The 22,558-nt window shown below is 35.4% G+C and overlaps 1 protein-coding gene across 2 annotated transcripts in view; it reads right to left on the bottom strand.

The window, feature by feature from the left end:
* The window catches only part of CSMD3 (CUB and Sushi multiple domains 3), a 756,099-nt gene that overhangs the window by 539,679 nt on the left and 193,862 nt on the right, over positions 1 to 22,558 (bottom strand). For both annotated transcript variants that reach the window (XM_074808674.1, XM_074808748.1), the window contains exon 5: positions 5,069 to 5,276. In XM_074808674.1, the coding sequence (XP_074664775.1) occupies positions 5,069 to 5,276 (208 nt within the window). The remainder of the gene's footprint in view (positions 1 to 5,068; positions 5,277 to 22,558) is intronic.

Below are 22,558 nucleotides of genomic sequence, written 5' to 3'. Positions count from 1 at the left end.
ACTGCTATTGCTACTATCAGATGCTGAACTCCAAACATAAACATTTACTGATCCAAAATGACTATTGTTAATGATGTTCAAATGCTACTGTGATACCATGCTACAGCATCTCCAAAACTTTATAAAACTATTTTTTTCTCTGTGAAATTTATTTAATTTAGAGGTAAATTACCTTTAGTTTAGTTAACATAAAATTTATTCTCCATGAATATTTATTTAAACATATTGTTTCTCTATAAAACACTGTATATTATTTGCCTAAACACTTTCTGAACATACTAGTAATATTGTAAAACTTCATTAACAAAGTTTTTAAGCTTGGATTCAGAAAAAAAAGCAGCAAATGAAACATTACAACAACACTTAAAAGGTAATTATCTTCTTACAAAATGTGAAAGATGATCTACTATGAAACTCAAGAAAGCTGTGTTTAAAAACACTGATACTTTTTATCTAGGACTAGATGTTTTCCCATATTTTTATTTGAGCTTCCATTCTTCATAAATCATCAACTTTTTTTAAAACATGATAAATGGCTTCACAAAATTCTTACAGGGAAATTATGGTTGCCATAAATTTGCAATTAATAAAGTGTGCTCATTAAATTGTCCTTAGCTATGCTATACAGAAGAGTAAACAAATTAAGTTCAAAATATAAAAAAAAAAAGAATGGAAATACATCGTATCCATTGAAAAGTTCATCAGGAATGTTTCCAAGTCAAGGATAGGCCCAAACTGATAAGAAACAAATTCTGATTTGGCAGCCCAAAGACCCACATTTTTGTGTTTTTATTCTTTCTCATCCATACAATCTGCAAGGGGGTCTTGTTAACAGGCTATTTTGAAGAAGCTTATTAAAAGGATCAAAAGAGTTTTAAGTATCTCAGACAAAACCTTTAAAACCGGCTGCTTTTCTGTTGCATCTAAGTTAAAGAAAATATTTTTTCACAGAATGTAGTTTCATTCTCCACAGAATATTTAAAATGCAGGCAAAGGGGGTGTTTCTGTTTGGAAAAAAAAATGCACAAAATCACTGTTGCAAGGGAGAAATTAATTTTGTTAGCCATTGCTCCCAGCTACTTTAACACAATTGATATGATGCACAAAATATGCAATATCAAACAATGAACTATTTAAATATATTTCAGAACAGAAAAAAAGTGCCTATGATTTCACAAACACAAATTTAATTCATTATGTATCATTTTACATTGTATCTAGATTTATACAGGAAAAAATTATAATTTGGCTAAAATCAGAAAGAGAGTCATGATCCAGACAATGCAATACTTCAATTTACTATGGAAAATTCTAAGTCTCCTTTACATTTTAGAAAACTTAGATAGGAACTATTTTGAAATATCCAAGAATACAGTATCAGTACGAGAAAAGTAAGGTGAGTTATTTTATTTTGAAAGAAGTAATTACATCATATTTCAAATTTATCTTTGATAACAGAGCACTTAGGTGTCCTACTATTTTGTATGAACATGCCAGTGGTAGGTGAAATTTTAGAACACTACACAAAGATTTTCTTAGAAGAACACTTCTACCCACAGAGAACAGAGCTAAAACTTTGGTTTGTTGGTTTTTGGGGTTTTTTTTTGTGTCATGGTAGAAGTGAAGTACATTTTCCCTAAAACATTTGAGACAATGCTACACTCTGAAAACACTTTCACATTAATGCACATCTTCATGTTAACAAATAATAAACAATTTGCATAATGTGTTCTTTAAAAAGAAATTATGATCCTTATTCAGACTACAGCAGTAGTTCTCTGAATTAGAACTCCAAGCACATACTTTATGACAACTATTATTTTCTATCACTTTCCAGTCTATCCACCAAAAATGTATTGGTTAATTCAAAACTAATCATCATTTCAAGTTCAATTAGTCTAATACCTTTGCTGCTTTTTTTTTTTTTTTTTTTTTTGTAATAACCAAATTCTTCAAACAGGTAGGAGGGAAAATCGTCAACTTGTTTTTCAACAGCAGCTAAATTAAGCTGGTAATCAGGAATAGAACATACAGATTTAATGTCTGCCTAGGACAGTATGAAATATATACTTTGCATCCCCACTTGCTCTCATCAGGAGACTGCTCTAAGCACATCGTTCATAGAGAATTCTGGGAAGGAGTTTCTACCACTTTGTCTATACAATTTAACTAGAATCTTAATACTTGCCTTAACAATTCAGACTATAGTACATGCTGGAATCCAGGATAACCATGTCAAAGCAGCATAGAGAATCATCCCAGTTTTCCGCCCAGTGATTATTAAATATTCCATTAAAAGTGACCAACAGCAAAATAAGAGACTGAGACATTCCAACCAAAGTATGTTAGAGGCAAGCATTAGAAAACTCTTACGCTGAACACTCAGAATACTCAGAATATTTAACTCTGAACCTCCATATGCTGGCTAAATTATCCAATGACATTGCTATTTCTTCCACCAATGAATGTCTCAAACCTTAACTTTTCACTTAGGCAAAAAGGAACGTTTCACTAGATCTCATTTATTTTCAGTTTTTTGTTTTGTTAAGAAAAAAATGGGGAAAATAAATTCCTGAAACTAATAATTTTCTCTTAGTTTCACTTCCAAAATGAAAAGCAAAAATCTTATTCAACTTACCAAACATCAGAATCAGCCCTTGACATCAGACAACAAAAATCCTGAAGGCCATCTATGGAATTTTTTCCCACTACTTAAATGAAAATGGCCTATCAAGATTTTCTTAAAGAAAAGACTTGACATAACTAAAATATTATAATGACTGACTGGAAGACTACGTAAAGTTAGCACTTAATAAAGAATTCCAAGTTTTCTCTCACGGATAACCCATCTACTTGATGTATATTCTAGCTCACTGTTTTACTTAGAAACAAAAAGGAGGGAGATTTCGTTACACAGCAGATGTGCAGAAGAAAAGTTTGCGTTTTTTTTAAATCAATAGGTGTAACAGTCACATAAAGCAACAAAATGTCTAAGAAGTTATTTTATAATACTACCTACTATCCAGATTAACCGATATGTTTTTAGTAATTTTACGAATAGATGTACTATTTGTTTTCCAGAATGAAAGATCAGGAACCTCGTTTTAGCTTTAGAAGTATACTTCTGTGTAGACTTTATAAACTAAGATATCTTGAACTAAACCTCAAGCTATAGTCTAAGGGGATATAAAGTATTACCACTGTAAATCTAATCAACAAATTGTTGTTAATTAAGCTTTCCAAATCTATTTTTCCTAACATATGGGGGGGATACTTTTGCATAATTGAATACATCAGTCTAATTTAGGGAATGTAAATGACAAACTAAAAAAAGAATATGCTTTCACTCTCCTTCTCTACATTAGCAATTATCTAATTAACATTGTAATTTTTTTTGTTTTGTAAACAGATGAGAATTTCAGTATATAAATTAATCTTATTATATCATTTAAATATAGCCAAGGCCTTTTGCAGGAAAAAACCTAAATCATTATTTGAAGCTCATGGCTGAATACATAAAACATGCTCAAGAATAACTGAATGTACATTTAGCTATTCATGTGATTCATACTGTCTGTATGTAATTGGTGTTACCTCACTAATAATTATTATAAATTATTGTTTAAAAATTATTTTAGCTGACAGCTAGTTCAAAAGATTTCAGTTTAACAGCTTGAAAAACTCAATGGCAATTAAGTAATATTCTAATACAGGTAATTAACTATGTAGGTGGCAGTATGAATTAACTCAAATTATGAAATACTATTTGCTAAAGCTGAGACTTAGTGTATAGGTTTCTACTATACCCTGAAGTAGTAAGGAATATTACTTATAACCATCACTTGTAGAAACTGATACTGATGTTTTCAAAACAATGTACTTATCTAATTTGGGATATTTTCTTATTATAAAATTAAAAATTATGTAGTTTATTTTGTCTATGCTATGTTTTGTGGGGGTTTTGTATTAATAATAAGAAAACAAGACTCTACTGACTTTAATGTGGCTAGCCAACCACTTCTTGTATCACCTGTTGTTCAAATGCCTGTCTGTTGTGCAGATCACTCATAATGCTTTATGAACCAGTTAAGAGCTTAAGCTTTTACAGGAGAACATCACTGTTATTTATGGTTTTGTATATGTCCTCTTTGTGAACCAACAGTATATTTAAACCAATACAACAAACATAAGGATCTCTCATATTCATGTTTCTTGAGTAGTGCCATCATATATTACCATAAAACCACCAGACCAGAAAACTACAGAATGTATCATTTATTTTTTCTACTTAACTAAACTTGATCTTGAAAGGGGTTGTTTATTGTTTTACTTCTTCTACTTGTTTTACACAAAACATTGAGATTAAGAATCACAGAAGCCAGCTCAGCAAAAATATTACTACTGCTAAGTCAACAAACAAAAACACTCTCTACCCATAGTCTATTCTGAACAAAACCAAAATAAAAAAGTGCTGTGGCTATTCAGCTCAAGGTGTTGTATCTCACAAATCAGGATAGAAATTTCTAAGTAAGTGTAACACCAGCCATACCCCTCACCAGCACATTATTTAGTGAGACCACATATACAGTTCTCTGTGCAGAAACTCCTCCAGAGAGAACCTGTGACCAACTGGTTTGACCAATGCTACTTTCCCCCGCTCTGTGCTGAAAGAACTCCATGGTATTCACTTTCTGACATTATGAAACTCCCTGAAGGCTCCACCAATCTTTACCAATACAACAGTCCATTCCATTCTGTTTCTAAATGTTTAATACAATAATATTCTAAATTTTTAATACAATAATAGCTAGAATGGTTAGACCTGCACACAATGAGGTGAATGAATCTATAGTGCTTTTCATCTTGATGCTACATTCTTGGAATATATTTGGAAATTATTTTATAGCTACAATTAGAATATCAACATTTATGCCATAGTAACAATGATTACGGCTTTGTTTGTTTTCAGCAAGACTATCTATTGACAAATGGAAAAGTAACAAGTTATCCTTCCACATTTCGTAATACTTCTTTTTTTAACACATTAAAATTGAAATAGTTGACTTACCATATTGTAGGTGGTTCAGAACCTTCTACTTCTAAATAATCATATTTTTCTTCCATTTGGAAATCTGTAAATATGAGCGAAATAGTATCACCAGGCTCTGCCACAATTGTCCATGTGCAATCTGCATTATTATGATATTCATTAGGAAAGTTGGGGCTCGAGATGATACCACTGGATCCTCTCATAGTTCCTCCACAAGCATCCTCAGCTGTTAAAAAAAAAAAAAAGTCATTAAAATCACCCCTCAGAAATGTACACTTACTTGTTGAGAATAGAATTTTATTATTTTTTAGGTGAACAATTGTTTAAGGTTTTTTAACATGTTAGACTTGGAATGCTACTGCAAAGTTGAAGTGTTAATAAGTAATGGCTTCAGATTTCAATTATTTTAAAATTATTATACTAGTGCAAGCATGTATTTTTACAATCCACTATTTATCATTTTCATTAACACCACTTTACAATAGCATGCAAAAATTTCATTATTTCCTCTTTTGCTTTAACCAAAAATGTTCTCATGAAGCAAGTTGAGTTTAATCCCTATCATATGCAGTCTGACACATGATGTCAGCAATTACATTATACTGAGAAAATGTTATCATATTTTATTTTAGTATATCTAGCGATGTTTAAGTTTGTTCTCCTATACTCTTTTTCCAATTTTCAAACAGCTGATCTGTTTTCAAACAAAAGCCATTCATGGATGATTTCCCAAATGTCAGATGCAAGACACTTTCATGGTTAAGATGTTTACATCAGTCATTTTAATGAATGTAAGTTTTAACAGATCAAGTACTTAAAATCTGATCATAAGAACACATTTTTCAGGATATGTGAATAATTGTGAAATTATTTGACCAATTATTTATTGATTGCGAATATACCAATAAACCCCTAAAAAGGACAGATGCTCAGAGGAGATGGGCAATGGTGATGTGCTCAATAAAGTTCAGGGAATAATGCAGTCAATGACTGAGAACAGCTCTTGCGAAGACTGACATTTATCTCCACACAAAGAGGACCAGAGGGTGGCCTTCGTTTTAGATAAACGGCTATCAAAAGTTGAGTGGATTAACTGGTGGTGAAAATGTTTCTCCCTGAGTTCATTAAGAGCATGAATGTCTCCCTGAGTTAGCTGAACCAGCATGCGGGAGAGAATATTTGGCTCAGCCCAACACAGAGTATAAAAACTAGGCAACTAACAAAAGAACTTCAAAGAGAGCAACAGGTTAGAGCTGTCTTCAACCCATGTATTCCTTCCAGCAGCTGGGGATGCCCAGTGTTGTGATGGTGAGCATACTATAGATACCTGTAATAGGAATCACATTGGTATTGTGATAAAACTCTATATTGCGATTGTTATATATTTTGCTAAGTGTAACCTACACTTGTGTTGCTATGCAATACATTTTGTATCACTCCGCTAAATTAGAAGTCCTGTGTAACATCAACTATCTTTAAATAAGTAAATGTGATATTAAACATTACATCCTCCACATGTGGCATATCTGAAAGAACCTGGTCAGAGAGTATTTGACACAATAATGTTCTATTGTCTAACATACAATCTTATGCTGAATAAACTTGGCAAATATTAGAGATTTATTAAATCACTTCCAATACCAACAGAACTAATTCTGTGAGAAAACAATTCTCAAATGAGTGATGTTGTGTATCTTCTATCTTAACGGTACATATATGCCTAATAAGTCAAAAATTGTTTTTGAGGAGCTCATGTCAAAATTTTTTCTGTGAGCTAATAACATTGATTGTGAATGTAGTGCTATTACTTTCAGAAATGGAATTACCTTTCAAATAACTTACATGGAAATATCATGTTATTAGATGGAAATACCATATCACATTACTTATTCAGTTTACTATCCAAATGTTTGAAGCATACCTGAAAAGCAATTCTTGTATCTGCTTAGAGTGCTAACATGAATAAAACTTGCCCTGAAGCCTGAAAACCCAGTCAATATTGCTGAAAAAATGATAAGCATAAAAAAATAATAATTTTGAGGAATATAGCATTACAGAAAAAAGCTTTAAAGAATTCTGACACAGATAATGGCTCATTTCTAATGGAAAGAAAAATTTCAATGTCTGTAAGAAACCTCTTCATTACAGTAGTTTAGGAGTTTAAAATACTAGGCTTTATCTCTTCAAAATTCTGTTAAATTATTATATGTCCAGATAGAAAAACTGAAGTAAAAACATATCTTGGATTTAATCTTACTAATTAGCCAGTGCACTTAGCATCCAGTAAATACAAGGAAACTGAGGAACCTCATCACATCACAGGTTCAAGTCCTTTATTGTGAAAGGAATAAAAAATTATAAAAAAGGTAATAATGAACTTTTGTTTTCATGCATTAAGGACACTGAGGAGAATAATTTTTAATTGCTGGTTCACAGAAATAAAATGTCCATTAAGACAATGGGTAACACACTGGTTCAATGATTTTGAAGAACCCGTATATTGATTTTTTTAGATATTGCTTGAAATACATTTCAAGTACTGATTTGAAAAAGTTCTTATAGGTAAATTTTCATAGCTAAATTATGGAATCTTATGCAAACTGGAAAGACAAATTGTAGCATGTGAAATAGCTTTTTAGCTCATGTAAACATAAAAGCAGAAATCTAGATGTATCATGCAAGACTAAAGACTTTGGAATAGCTTTCTCAGACTCAAAAATAGAAGAGCTTTTGAAAAATACTGTCCTACAGAACGAATTTTTTTGCTTTTCACAAATGAATTCTAGAGAAACCTATCCTAGTTCCTAGGAATATAAAAAACTGTTCACTAAAAAAGCTGTTGTACTCTACCAATACTTAAAAGAATAGAGTGACTGTGTTTAAAAACACAAGCTGTGTCAATGAGCATGTCCCATATTCTGAGCCACATCTGTTTAGAGATTTTTGCCAAAATGTAATTTTGCTACCATCAGCAAAATGGCCCAGATAAATCATGATGTCTTTTGTTTTGATTCATGTAGCAAATTTGGTACAAATGAAATTAATACTAACTACATTTAAGTGCTGTAAATATAACCAAGAGCACACCAGATACCATCTTAGCCTCTGTAATGCAAGCATTAGCCCAATAAATAACAGAATTACTGCGCTGTGTTCCTATATTTCTCCACCTACAATATCATTTGCTTGTGATTTATTTGCTTCCAGTTTTGCAGTCAGATTGTCATAGGTAAAAGCTTACATCTGAGAGAAGGCGAATAAACATTAATCCCCATGAAAATGTTTGGTGCCTTAACTTGTGAAGCCACTGCAAAAAAGAATTGATCTTTGAGTAAATTGACAAACACTGAAGCTGACAGCAGTTCTACCATTGACTTCATAGTGCATAAGACCCTGAGAAATAAAATGTAATAATTGTTTCTGTGCAATCCACTTTTAGCACCTGTATTTCTATCACATTGAAATAGCATAATTGCTTAGATATCAGTTATAAAACATCACAAACAAAAGAATAACTGGTAAGAGAACATTTATGAAGACCAACAGTGGCCTATCTTCATCAATGCGCAACAAGTCCAATAATGATATGTGAACAAGGAAGAAAGAGAGAAAAGCAAAACTTTGCAGTGATCTCTGTACAGACCCCTGAGAATCTCTCTCACTGCCCTTCCACAACCTTCTGAATTATCTCTGTTAAACCACTGAGGTAGGAGTCCTCAAAGATACTTAAGGGCTTAACACTACAACCACTGCAATCAAAATGTAATACCTAAACAGTAGCTAAGCACCTAAATGCCTTGAAAGAATTGTGTATCTGTCCCTGTTCTTTTAATTTTCAGTTACCAAATATGGAGAAAAACATTCAAAGGAATGGTGAGAAGACAATACTTTTAGGTTAAAACTTCATAGAATCTGACATGCAATTACAAATACATAGCTAACATTGATGACATTTTTTGAAAAAAATCTACTTTTAAAATTCCTACCCCATGTTTTTAAATTAAAATTATTTTGTCACGTACGGGGAAAATGTATCTAACCTACAAACTTGCAAATGTGATATGAAGGCATAAATGCAAAAAATGCACATACTGCCAAGACATCATTTTTCCAAACATACTTCTCTGATCTTAACCATATGCTGAAAGGGGAAGATTTTTCAAAGTGATAGGCAAGTGGGGACTTGGCTTAGCTTTTCAAGGTATTATGAATTCAAATGAAGATCTGTATTTGAATATGCATAAGGGCTTTTATGCAGAGGGAGTATCACTGCTATTATGATGTGAGTGATGATTATAAGAGTACAAAGGTTTTGAGGGTTTGGGGTTTTTTTGCTTTTTGTGGGCACAGAGTGTTTTTTATTTTTATATATATATATTTATATAGATACATAGATAGATACATATTTATATAGATACATGCAGCTTTTTTTTTTCCTTAAATTATGGCTAAATGCCTCTTAAAAATTAATGTGAAATAAGTATACATTTAAATAATTTCTGGTGAAAATTAATTTAAGAATTTATATCTTATATTTTATTTTCTAACCATCTTCCTGGTTTGCTGTTCACTGTTCCTTTTTCATAATAAATTTCAAAAATATGTTTCTCTAGTTAGTCTTATTTAATTTAATTTTCTGCTTATTCTTGTAGGTTTCAGTGATATTCATAATAATGTTACATAAATATTGAACTGTAATTTTCAAGAAGATAGATGATCAAAGAAAGGCAATGTTATCAGTGATTTATAGACCATGCAAATTCATGGATTTCAGTAAGAATTCAATAAGATTACATGGTAGATCAAACTTTAATCTGGCATACAATGTATCAGGTCATCTTATCTATCTAGATATTTATAGTGTACCAAACAGTTAAACTTAAGTGCATAACTCAACTCATCACAGAGTAATAGACATCTGTTATCTATTCTTGAAAATAATGCAAGAAAAAATAGTATAGCAACTTTCCAAGTTTAAACAATGATCTTTATAATAGCCAATAAAAGTTCTGAGCAAGCTGAACCACTTTTGAAGAAATCCATCATGAAAACCTGAGAGGACCTGCAGTGATCCCTCCATACTTCGATCTTATCTACACAGACTCTGTGAAATTCACGGCATAGTCTTCACAGTGTAGGTGAGGTACAACCCCAGACACAGTGTTGTCTGCTCTTTCAAATTTTAGTCTTATTTCAGACGAATTAACTGAGCAATCTAAAGGAATCAGCACTCTATCATCCCCTTTTAAGAATTTTACAGTCATATTAATTATTGTTCTTAAATATACACATTAATAGCTACCTTTCATCTGAAGATCACAAAAGATCTTCACATCAGAAAGCAATCAATTCTTTGAGAAACTCCAGTGCTCTTCAAAAGAATTTAATATAGGCAAACACATAACACTAACTACTGATTCCATCAGTGTGGTGAAAAACTACATGTTTCTGCATAGCACACACACGCACAGATGCATGTGTCTACACAAACTCCAACCATCTACAGAATTTTATTTGGGGCTCAACTGCTCCCTTAAATATTGGTATCTCACTGTTAAGATTTCTGATAGGCAACTGAAGAAAACAGGGAGCCTGAGAAATGTCATTCTCACCCCATATTTATAACACATTAAAAATAAATTAACTACTTACATACATAAAATAATTATGTGGAAAATGAAGCATAATTCTAACTATTTTCAGATGTTTCTGAATGAAAAGTATTGCTTTTTATGTCTTTCTGAAACAGCTTATGATTATTTGATGCAATAAAGTAGATGGAAATTAATTATGCAGATAATACTTTTTTATATTTTTCCAAAACCACAACCCTTTAGCTGTAATCTCGATTCTGACAGAAAAAAAAATTGTTATAAAAATCTACCAGTGTTTTCTAAATAAGATTTTAATCAACTACCTTCATATTCAAAGTAAAAGGTAAAGAAAATGAGATTATCTTCTCCAGGTAGCAACTTGTCATGAGAAAGCAAATATTATTGTCTATTAAAAAGCAGCACACTATCTTAGCTATAACTGAAGTTATACAAACATTTCTGAATCAGAGGTAGTTTCTTTCCCAAAGACCTTGTCTCTTTTTGCTACTTCTGGAAGTTTGTCAGAGGTTAGGTCTAAATAAGTAAATAAATAAATAAATAAATAAATAATCTCACCTAGATAGAAGCCCCACTGATCACTGTTTAGGGAGGTGTTTTTATGTTTTCAGTAGGCACTCATTATCAATGTTTTAAAATATGTCTATAGCAATTATGTAGAATTATTTACTGATTCTTTCTGGATGAAGCTCAGAATTATCCTGACTTGTATATTATTACTACTCAAGCATTTTATGCTTAGTATTTCCCCCTTTATAGCTCTTTACGTTTATACACTCAGATTGTTTTTACAGAGCACAGCACTGAGAAGCAGCTTCATAACACTTTTGAACTTAATTTTCCACAAGTCTGAATTTGCTGGTTTATCCATCAGCAACTTTCACAAATTTCCAATGTCACACTTGGCCAGTGTTTAATCCAATGCTCTTTTATACATTCCAGTTTTGCAATTTTCTGCACATCCTATACCGCTTTCATAAAAACAACTTAGAATGTGTTTCTTATTAAGTTTCTTCATTGGCTGTGCTAGAGACAAGCAGCAGAAAGGAAACTATATAAGCTGAAGTCAAAAGCCCCTTAAAAAGTTAAGCTCAGTTTTAAAATCTGCGGCATCATCTGATTATGAAATTTGCAAATGAACACAGAAATAGACAGTCACAAAAAATATCTTTAAGAAGCTCCACAGGCAATGCCATTTTCTAGCAGAGTTCCCTCTGCTCCCTCCTTTGCACAAACTACAATACATACTCCTTGTGTTCCCTACCTACCTTTCTTGGAGAGTGTATACATCTGTTGCAGGACTCCAGCTGTGCCAGCTGTTCTGCTATGGCTCTGTCATTTTAATAATGTCATTTTAATCAGTGGATCTACAGTTGCATATGAATTTACAGTTCCTATGTTTCCCATGCTACCTGTGTTTGTGTATAGGCACTTGAGATGTGTCTCTGGTCACTCCCTCAAAAAAGACTCCCCTGTTCCCTGATAAACCTGAAAGCTTTGCTCACCAACCCTGATAAACCTAGTTTAAAGACCTCCTCCCTAGGTTAGCAAACCTCTTGGTAATGGTGCTTTTGACTTAGTCTCGATAATCTAATGCTCAGAGTCAGAGAATAAATGAATGGGTCTTTCAAGTATAGAGAACAGCATATGTAGTATAATGCATATTACATTTATTTTCATCTAATATTCTCACATATTCTAAAAACTCCAAATATAATGAAAGATATAATTTCTAAGAAACATTTATATGTTGGCTTTTTCTATAAACCTGCAATAATAAAAAACTTCAGCCTTTCCTTATAATTTATCCACAGAATAACCTTACAGGTTTCAGAAATTTAAATTAGATGATTGCAAAACATCCATAAACTGAAAATCTTTAAGGACAGCTTTGCAGAAGATTTGTCATTAATGACTTACATAAAATTCATCCAGCTTTTGAGGAGAGGGACATAAAACATTTCTTGAGGACATATGGAAGTCTTATTTTCTACAGCTTTGTGATTTGTAAAACTCACAGATTTTAAATTCCAAGTAAACTCAAGGATGATTGTAAATTGACATGATTCACATCCTCAAATCCTTCACTTTGCACTTGTATGCTCAGTATAGCTGTAAAACTTATACAGATTTGACAACCAGAAAAAAAAAAAAAATCAAATAATAGCATCTGTAACTAAAAAGGTGAGGAAGCTCAGGAGTTTAAATGGTGCTTTAGGAGAAGTTAAATGGAATAAATTGCTTCCTAACCTGCCTCTTTTGAGTTAGAACCACAAAAATCAGCTGTGTCATGGGAAAAACACAACTGATACCCACACCATTTGTGCCTACCTGGAGCCCTGTACTGGGCAAAAATCGTCAGGGGAGCTGCAGGGGTGACCTGTGTGGAAGTAGGCCGTGAACTGCCCTGTGTCAGTCACAGCCAGCTCCTGCCAGCCATGCAACAAATGGCGCTGACCCACCGCCTCACAAAATGGGGGTCACAGAGGAGCCGCCGTAGGGCGCAGGAGGCTGCGTGGGAGGAGACACAAAGAGGGACTCAGGGGGAAACAGGAAGGTGCATGTGAGAACGCACCGAAGACTGTACGGAAGGGAGGTCCCGAAGGGAGTACAGCCCCTGGAGAAATGTTGGAGCAAAGGATAAGAGTGGGAGACTAGGATGAGGGAAAGAGGAAACCAGAAGGCGCAGTTACCTCACACACCACCAGCGGGGCTGAGGGGGAGGGGCAGCAGAAGCGAGTGGAGTGGAGACCAGGAGAGGGAGCAGGGGCCTGCAGTGAAGTTGAGGCAAGTGAAGCGGGAAGAAAGGTGTTTTCCCTGTGATAAAGGTTTTGTCTTCTTTTGTTTTGCAAATCCTGAATTGGTAACTGAATGTTTGTGTCAACTGTCAATAGAGTTCTGAGATCCTGAGTTGCTTGATTTTCCCTAAGTAAACGTCGTCTTATGGGTGTGGTGTGAGTTGAGTTCTTCTGAAGGGTTATTGATAGGAAAAGTAACTGTTTTCTAGTAAATGCCAAACAGTGACTTATTATTTTATCTATAAAGAAGGAAGGAAAAATGTTAACATAGGAAAAATCTTGGCATATAAAGCAAATAGTTTGGTCTTTTTTACAAAAAAATATGGAAGGTGTGCAGTCTGCTGAATTCTTACTTATATATTTGGAAAACATTAGATGTTGTTTGGCTAAAACTTTACACAGTTCATTTTTTTAAATTCTCTGTTTTTCTAGACTAAGACTAGAAATTTGATGGATTAACTCACAAGCACGTTTAACAAAGTAAGATAACCCACCAATCTGTACATCAGCCAACTGTTCCTTTACTGCTGTTTTCCAGCAAGAGAATGAAATACATCTTTTTCTCACATAAAAATGAACATTGGGGAGTGTAAGGAACAGAAGGAAGTAATGCCTCAAACATTGATTGACACAGAAAACCTCAAGGACAATTTGTGATTAGTCTAAGGAATGTCACCCAAGGAAGCGGGAGTGTATTGAAGGATGCACCCCCCACTCCCTTGCAGTTGTATTGACAAACTCCTTAGATAAGCCTCAAAGGGGGGAAACATGGACTGAGTGAAACCAAATGTTCCACATCAAGCACAAGGACTGCTAATCACTGGCTCCACTGCATAAACCCAATACTATGTGACTAAGCCAGACACCATTCAGGCCTCGATAACGACTTCGCCCCTTCGATATTGAAGAGGTGACAAGAACTGATAAGAGGTGAGCATTTCTGCCCCAGGAGCCGGATGGTTGTTCCAGAAGCATGAAGTTAGCAGAATTCTGGGAACTGAGAAAAAAACAAAATATGCTAATCAGCTGATAAAATGAACTTAAAAGGCGACAGAAATTTTGCTGTGTGGTGCACCAACCACCCAAGATTACCTGACCTGAGACAATGCTGGATCCAGGGGTGGTGATCTAGATTTCTTTGACTCTCTCTCTTTTTCTTTCCTTTCCTTTCTTTTCTTATAGATTTATAAGAGACCACATTACTTATTATCCTTTTCCAAGTTTAAATTGTTTTCTACTGCAAGTAAAATATTTTAACTGGCCATTTGGTGTCATTTCACCTTAATTTAACCTGAGGGGATCACAGAACCGTTGCAACCCTCTGGGCTTCCAGTCCAGTTCATGACAGGGAGGGATTGGTGACTTTATTGCTTTACAAACAAAACAAGGAAATTTAAATGAAAATATTTGGACAGACTTATTCTTGTGTGAGCACAACAGCAGAAATTAAAAGATTTCTTGCTGATCAAACTGCTTCCAGTTGCTTTGTGAAACAATGAAGCTTAGCATTTCTGAAGTGTAAAATTATTATTTCAGATTTCATAGTTCTCAAGCCTGATATTTACTGTTTGAGTTGCTGAGGGGCAGAGGGCTTAAGAGTCAATTCATTAAAAACAGAATACAGAGGAAAGCAGAAACTAGTTAATTGTTCAGGAAAAGAAAATGAAAACAAGTAAAAAGTAAATCTTTCCATTCATCAATTTGAAATTAAATTATTTTTCTTTCTAATTATTTTTAATAGCTGAAAAAACAAAGAGTTTTTACTATGGTTTTGAAATGTAATATTGTCTTTAAAATTTGTCTTGTCTTTAAACCAAGCATGCCAAACATGAGATGATCAACAAGATACTATTTGAGATTTTAGAAATTATTAGGGATCCCCTCCTGTTTTCATTTTTTTTTCATTTCTTAGTAAAGAAACTGCATTAAAGTATAAGTTTAGTTATGACTGATTTTTGACCTGGCTTTGCAGTTTTGCCTCTGAACCACAAAGAAATTATTCACACACCTGTAATTGAGACACTGCTCTATCAAAGATAAGAACGTGACAAGTACCTAAGTATTTAAAGTGGTATTTGTTTTATTTATCTGTTGGTAATTTACTGTATAAAACAAGTTTATTTCTGTTTTATGAAAATGATGTGGTGGGGCAGTCAGGAAGAAGGCTGAGTGGCTTATCCTAGTCACAGCACCCAGTGTCATCTGACATTGCCTGCAGGGAGGAAGAGTTGGCAACCAATTCACAGGTTTTAGCTGGAAGGACCTTCTCAGATGAAGAGCGCAGCAGATAGGATGTGAAAGAGCCACCAAGCAAGAAGCCTGCACAAATGAAGATTGTATTGGGTTTATGTGGCAAGGTTTTGGTAGCAGGTGCCTCTGTGAGTAGAGTTCAGGGGCTGCCCCCATGTTGGACAGAGCCAGTTCAAGATGGCTCCAAGACAGACCCACCACTGATCAAAATGTGGCAATTGGCAATGCTGGTGGCATCTCTGTTGTAACATATTTAAGAAAGGATAAAAAATGCTGTGCAGCAGCTGAAAGAGAGAAGAGTGAGGAAAAAGAGAAGCAACTCTGCAGACACTAAGATCAGTGAAGAAGGAGGGGGAGGAGGTGCTACAGGCACTGGAGCAGAGGTTCCCCTGTAGCTGGTGAAGAAGGCTGTGGTGATGAAGTTTGTTCCCCTGAAGCCCATGGAGGACCACAGTGAAGCAGATACCCACATTGCAGACTGTGGAGGACCCCACACCACAGAAGGTAGATAAGCCCTAAGGAAGCTGTTCCTTAAGGACTGTACCCTGTGGAAAGAACTGGAGCAGTTCTTGAAGAACTGCAGCCTGTGGGAAGGACCCATATTGGAGCAGTTCTTGAAGGACCGGAATGGACCCCATGCTGGAGCAGGGAAAAGGTGTGAGAGGAGAGATGGGCAGAGAAGTGTTCCTATCCCCCCGTGCCACTCGGGGGAGAAGGTGGAAGAGTGAGGAATGAAGGAGTAAAGTTGAGGCTGGGAGAAAGGTGTTTTAATTTTTGTCTTTGTTTCTCACTCTCATACCCTATTTTTAATTGGCAATAAATTAAATTAATCTTCCCCAAGTTGAATCTGTTTTTTCCATGATCGGTAAGTGATCTCCTTGTGCTTATCTGGACCCGTGATTTTTTCCATCTATATTCTTTTGCTGTCCTGTTAAGGAGGGGGGCTGAGAGAAGAGCTTTGTGGACACCTGACAGCCAGCCAAGGTCAACCCACCACACAGGTGAAGATAATACAGGAAGGCACAGCATACAGCCATAGCAGACGGTGGAAAATAAAAATGTGTCTGAGTTTGAAGAAGTTTGATTCAATCCAAGAAACTGATAAAAGTTTCTGAAGTGGGAGCAGGCTGAAGAGAAGGATGTGGGTTTCAGAGACATGTTGGAATGGGAAGAACTATTTTCAAATCCTGTCTTAAATTCTATTACAGTTTTGGTTTTGATAGCTTCTAGAATACAGCATACAATTTTGCACAACTACCTCCCCTCCCTTACCCAATAAAAGGACAGAGAAGACAGGGATAAGCTAGAGTGAATCATTAAAGGATCACCAGGATTGTTGGGACTGGAGCACTGAGGAGAATGAGGGAACATCTCTGATTCAGTGCAGAGATGAGTCAGCTTCAGGGGGGCCTAACAGCAGCCCCCAGTGCCTGCCGGGAGTCTATTGAGGCAATAGAGGCAAGTTGTTTGCAGTGGCGCCTGGATAACAAGAGGCAATGGGCCTGAAGAGAGGTGTGCAGTGGATATAAGGAGAAACTTTTTCATTATAAGAACAATCAAGAAGTGGAAAAGATTGCCCAGAGAGGTCCATAAACTTACAAATTCAGATTCAAACTTTGCTCAAATTCCCTCCTTGAATTTCTTTACTACAAATCACTTCTGCTTTTAAAGACTGCATCAAAGTGTGTTATTGCTTCATCCCCCACTGAAGTTTCTGCTTGCAATCTCAAAAGCTATGTTTCGGAAAAAAACCCCATATATTTCAATAAATATTGAAATATTTCAATTTCTGAATTCCATTTTGACAAATATTACCAAGTTGGCTAGATTAGGGAAAAAAAATTATTTTTTTTCCCTAAAATTTTTTGATCAAACCCAGCAAAGCACAGATATTTTTCTTAGTGTTTTAATGAAATAGTAATGTGATCAAAACTGAAATTTCAGTAAAACAGTGGGCTTTTAGGTTACTCTTCATTTGTGTCATAAAAATTAGTAATGGTTATTCTATTTTCAGGTACATCATGTTACCAATTTTTCAGTTTTAAATTCATTTATTAATAATACCTGATTAGAATTTTGCAGAATTTATATTGTTGTCTAAAAAATCAATTTACAGTTAAGTTGACAGGTACCTGTTAGAAAAATTTGTAATTTCTCAAAAATCCCTGAATATGTAGTAAAAATATTTGATAAAACTGTATGGACACATTTTAACCTTAAGTAAGAGTTGTCACCTGACAACTCTTAAATATGAGTTGTTCTTATGTGACTTAACCTCAAAATAAAAAAAAGCATCAAAGCATCAACAAATCTCACATTGCAGATATGCAAAAGCAAAAAAAAAAAAAAAAAAAACCAAAACCAGACTTAGCCAAAGAAAGACACAAACCTTCATAAAATCTTATTATCTTGGGTCCAGATAATGCCTTTACCTAACAGACACTTAAGCTATGAACAATCACTTTATATTTCCTTTGGATTTAGAGAAAAGAATAAAATCTGAAATCTCTCCCTGTAGTCAGTGAGGATTGTCCACAGGAAGTGCCTCCTATTCTATAGAGAAAACCTAGTACAGCCATACTTCTGTCTTAGGCAGCTCCATTCATACTTGTGTACATCTTGGTGAAGAGAGTCTAAGACTTGGAAAGGACAGTAAAACTTCTGTCTTCTTTTTCAATACTCTACCTGTTCTAACACACTTAAGAGTTATGAGAGAAATTTGGATGTGTCGAGACCTGAACAATAGGTACAGTATGATTTCTTTATCTAATCTGCAACTAAATCCCTAAAGTGGGACCAGATTCTTAGCTGACTCCATGACACTGAAAGTTCTGAGTTGGAAGGTTTATTTGCAGGCTTATTTCATTGTGTGCATTGACATAACATACTCAAGCCGTTGTGTAACAATTCTAAGTGCATTATTATTCCTTCCTTTTCTGAAACAGTTAGATCCAGACTAATAATGATTAAACTATTAAGATTTACATTGTACTAACAATAAATTCTTGGCTTTAGCTATATGCAAGGTATGCTTCCTCTTCATCCATAACGATTTCAGGTGTAACAATGTGTCATCAAAGAAGTGTTTATACCTATAATATACTGCTGTAAATGATGTTTATTATACTTGCAAAAAAACCTTCTTAATTTTAAATGTCATTTATAAGAATTATGATATTTGGGAAGGAGATCCAGAAAGAAAAATATGTTTAAATACACAGTAAAGAAAATAGAGTTTAAATATTTCAATAATTGTGACTTATTTGGGTAGAACATCCAATCTTTGACTAACTGAAAGGAGGCTATGGAAAAGATGGAGTCAGACTTTTTTCCAGGGTGCACAGCAAAAAGACAAGAGAAAATGGTCACAAATTGTAAATTAAGATATTCTATTTAGAGATCAGGCATTAAAAAAATTGCTTTTTGAGAGATCGATTGTGATATCAGGTTTCCTGGAGAGGCTGTGGAACTTCCATCCTTGGAGATTTTCAAAAATGAGCTGAACAAGACCCTAAGCAAATATATCTACCTTTAAAGTCAGATCTGAGGTGTGTTAGATTTGAGTCCCAAAATAATTTCTCCTCTCATTTCTATGATAGCTTAGAGATAGGAAAGAACACCACCGAATAAATAAATGGGGGGCGGGGGGAGAGGAACATGTATTGTCTGAATTAACTTACTATTTTTTAAACTTCCCTGCACATAATCCGGTAGACTAGAGCAAGATCAGGGAAAAAAAGAATACTTCCCTTTGTTTATTTTCAACTCTCTGGCCTGATATTTAAAGCTGTATTTTTTCCTCAGAAAAAGTGCACTGACTTTAAGTTTTACACCATCCAATAGAGAAAGGATTGCAATGCATACATCTTCAATCACTTTTATCTTTTCTATAAAAATTGTGGAAAGAGACCACTTTGAATCTCTTTTTATGTAAACCACCATGCAATCAACTCTTACTAATTTTCTACATTACATTCAGCATAGGACCTTAGTGAGACAAGAGTGTCATAATTTTCATTGTCTAGTCCTTTGAAACTTCTGGCCTCATGAAAACTGATTACAAGGAGCATGCAGCTTAAAATAATTTGCTTTTATGAACTGAAGAAAAATGAAAATATTCGTCAAAATAGCTTTCTAAAATGTACAATTCCATATGCTCAGGTTTATAAAATAGCTAAATAATAACAAGAGTGTATTCTTACAACAACAAGGGTGTATTCTTACCAAGCACAGTGCAAATCAGGAAGCATAATTTCTGTGGCATATTTGTGATATCTTTATGCTTGTAATGTTAAACATCTAAAAGAATCTGCCTTTCATCCCAGCACAATATGCCTAAGGATAACAAAATGTTTTCAGGATTTCAGAGTCAAGATTTCTGTAGTTGTTTAATTATGCAGAGACCTTAAAATTCAGCACTCCTGAATGTGATCTGTGACTACTGCTTCACCAGAAGAGAGAAACAGGACTTAACCTCTTCTCAAGACATTTTCTCAGCCAATTTACGATGACTGCTTTGGCAGTTCTGTTATCTTGTTTGCCAAAATTTATCAAACTTAAATTAAGTCTGCTTGCATTTGAAAAGTTCACAGACATGTTCAAATTTGGAAAACTAAAATCAGAACTTGAAGGAAAAGATTTTTAAACCATGGAAGAATTTAGAAATAAGAGTTTCAGTGTTCTGCTTGAGGGATGTACAAAGTTTTTCAAGTAGAAGTTGAATATATCTCCTTCCTGTATCCAAATGCCTCTACCACTCATATGTCATCCTACCACTGGATGATTTTATTGTTACACTCAAAATCTTCTTGTGGGTGAAAAGGAATACACAATATATATGCAGACAAATTATTTTTCATCTGATTAGTAATTTAATAGTAGATAATAGTCCAAATCACCTAATGAATGCAGAGAAACCTCATTAACTTTGCTGCTACCATTACCTTTTCAGTACCACAGGAAATGGAGACTCCATGATGATGAAGGCTGGAAGCTTTTGACTTCTGACACCAGGAGGACAGCTTCTGCTCCTTCTGAAGCTCTGCACCTCCAGAGTAGGTCAGTGCCATGGTAGCAGATGAGGGACTGGGACCTGTGTCCAACAAAGCACTTGGACCAGCTGAGCCTGAGCTCTGCATCAGAAGCAGGAGGAAGTGGCAAATGACAGTAGTGGGAGACTCCCTGTTGTGGGGGATGGAGGCTTCCACCTGCTGACCTGTCATCTAGGGAGGTTTGGTGTTTGTCAAGGGCTCAGAACCCAGACACTGCTGAGGCTTCTATGACCTGTGGATCCCTGCTGCTCTTCTATGTGGGCACTAATACCACGAGAGAAGACCTGGAAAATAGCAAGCATGACTACATAGCCCTGGGGTGAGAGTCAAGGGCTGAGTGGAGACTCAGATGTTTCTTTTCCTCAGTCCTGCCAGTATGGGGAAAGTATGTGAGGGGAAGTGAACAGATCCTGTTGGTCAACAAGTGGTTACATAGCAGATGTGGACAATGGGCATTCAGGTTTTATGGCAATGGGACCATCTCTGAGGACTGGGAACTGCTTAGAAGAGAAGGGATCCAAGAGGTAAGGCAAAAGTATCTTTGCCAACAGGCTGGCCAACCTGGTGAGGACAGCTTTAAAGTAGGAATGACAGGGGGAGATGGTGGGGGAAGAAGTAGATCAGACCTTCTTCAAACATTTGGAAGAAGCCTCGCATTTGCAGTCCCTAGTTCACTTAGGGACTTGCACCTGGAGGGACAACATGGAGATCACAAGCAATCCACAAGTTTGATACAGTTCACTGATGAAAACTTCCAAACACAGGTGTGTTATACCTTCTACAGGTATATCAGCAGCAAAAGGAGGACTAGGGAGAATGTGAGCCTTCTGCTAATGAGGCAGGGGGTCTTTATGACAAAGGACGTGGAAAGGGCCAAAGCACTGAATGTCTTTTTTGCCTTAGTAAGACTTGCCTTCAGGAATTCCAGACCAGTGGGAAGGTCTGGAGCAAGCAAGAATTAACCTTGGTGGTAGAGGATCAATCTAGGGAACATTTAAACAGACTCTACATATGTAAGTCCACAGGATCTGTTGAGATGCACCCACGAACTGGCCAATGTCACTGTGACACCACTGTCAATTATCACTGAAAGGTTGTTGTGACTGTAAGGAGGTTCCTGAGGACTGGAAGAAAGTATATCACTCCTGTCTTCAAAAACGGCAAGAGGGGGCACTCAGGGAGCTACAGGCTGTTCAGCCTCACCTTGATCACTGGGTAGGTAACAGAACCAATCCTTCTGGAAACCGTTTTGAAACGTATGAGGGACAAAAAGGTGATTGGAAGTAGTTAACCTTGATTCATTAAGGTAAGGAGAAATACTCAGCCAATAAAATAGCCATTTATAATGATTTTACTGACATGGTAGATAACGGGAGAGCCATGGGTATTATTTTCACTTTAGCACAGCTTTTAACAATGTCTCCCATCACAGCCTCATAGACAAACTGATAGAGCAGATAAAGAGTCAGTGAGGTGTACTGAAAACTGAACAGCTGAACTCAAAGTGTGGTAAAGTGCATAAAGCAGCATAAAGTCCAGCTAGAAGTCAGTTACCTCACATCTGGAGTACTGTGTGCAGTGCTGGGCTCCCCAGTATGAGAGAAACAAACATACTGGAGAGAGTCCAGCAAAAAGCCACAAAGATGATTAAGGGACTGGGGTGCCTGGCATATGGGGAGATTCTGAGAGAGTTGGGACTGTTCAACCTGAGGTAGAGAAGGTTCAAGGGGGATCTTATCAATGTGTGTAAATACTTGATGGGGGAGTAAAAAAGATGGATCCCAGTGGCATCAAGTG

The sequence above is a fragment of the Strix aluco genome, chromosome 1, assembly GCF_031877795.1.
Source record: "Strix aluco isolate bStrAlu1 chromosome 1, bStrAlu1.hap1, whole genome shotgun sequence".
Classification (NCBI taxonomy): domain Eukaryota; kingdom Metazoa; phylum Chordata; class Aves; order Strigiformes; family Strigidae; genus Strix; species Strix aluco.
This window is presented reverse-complemented; position numbering and strand designations above follow the sequence as displayed.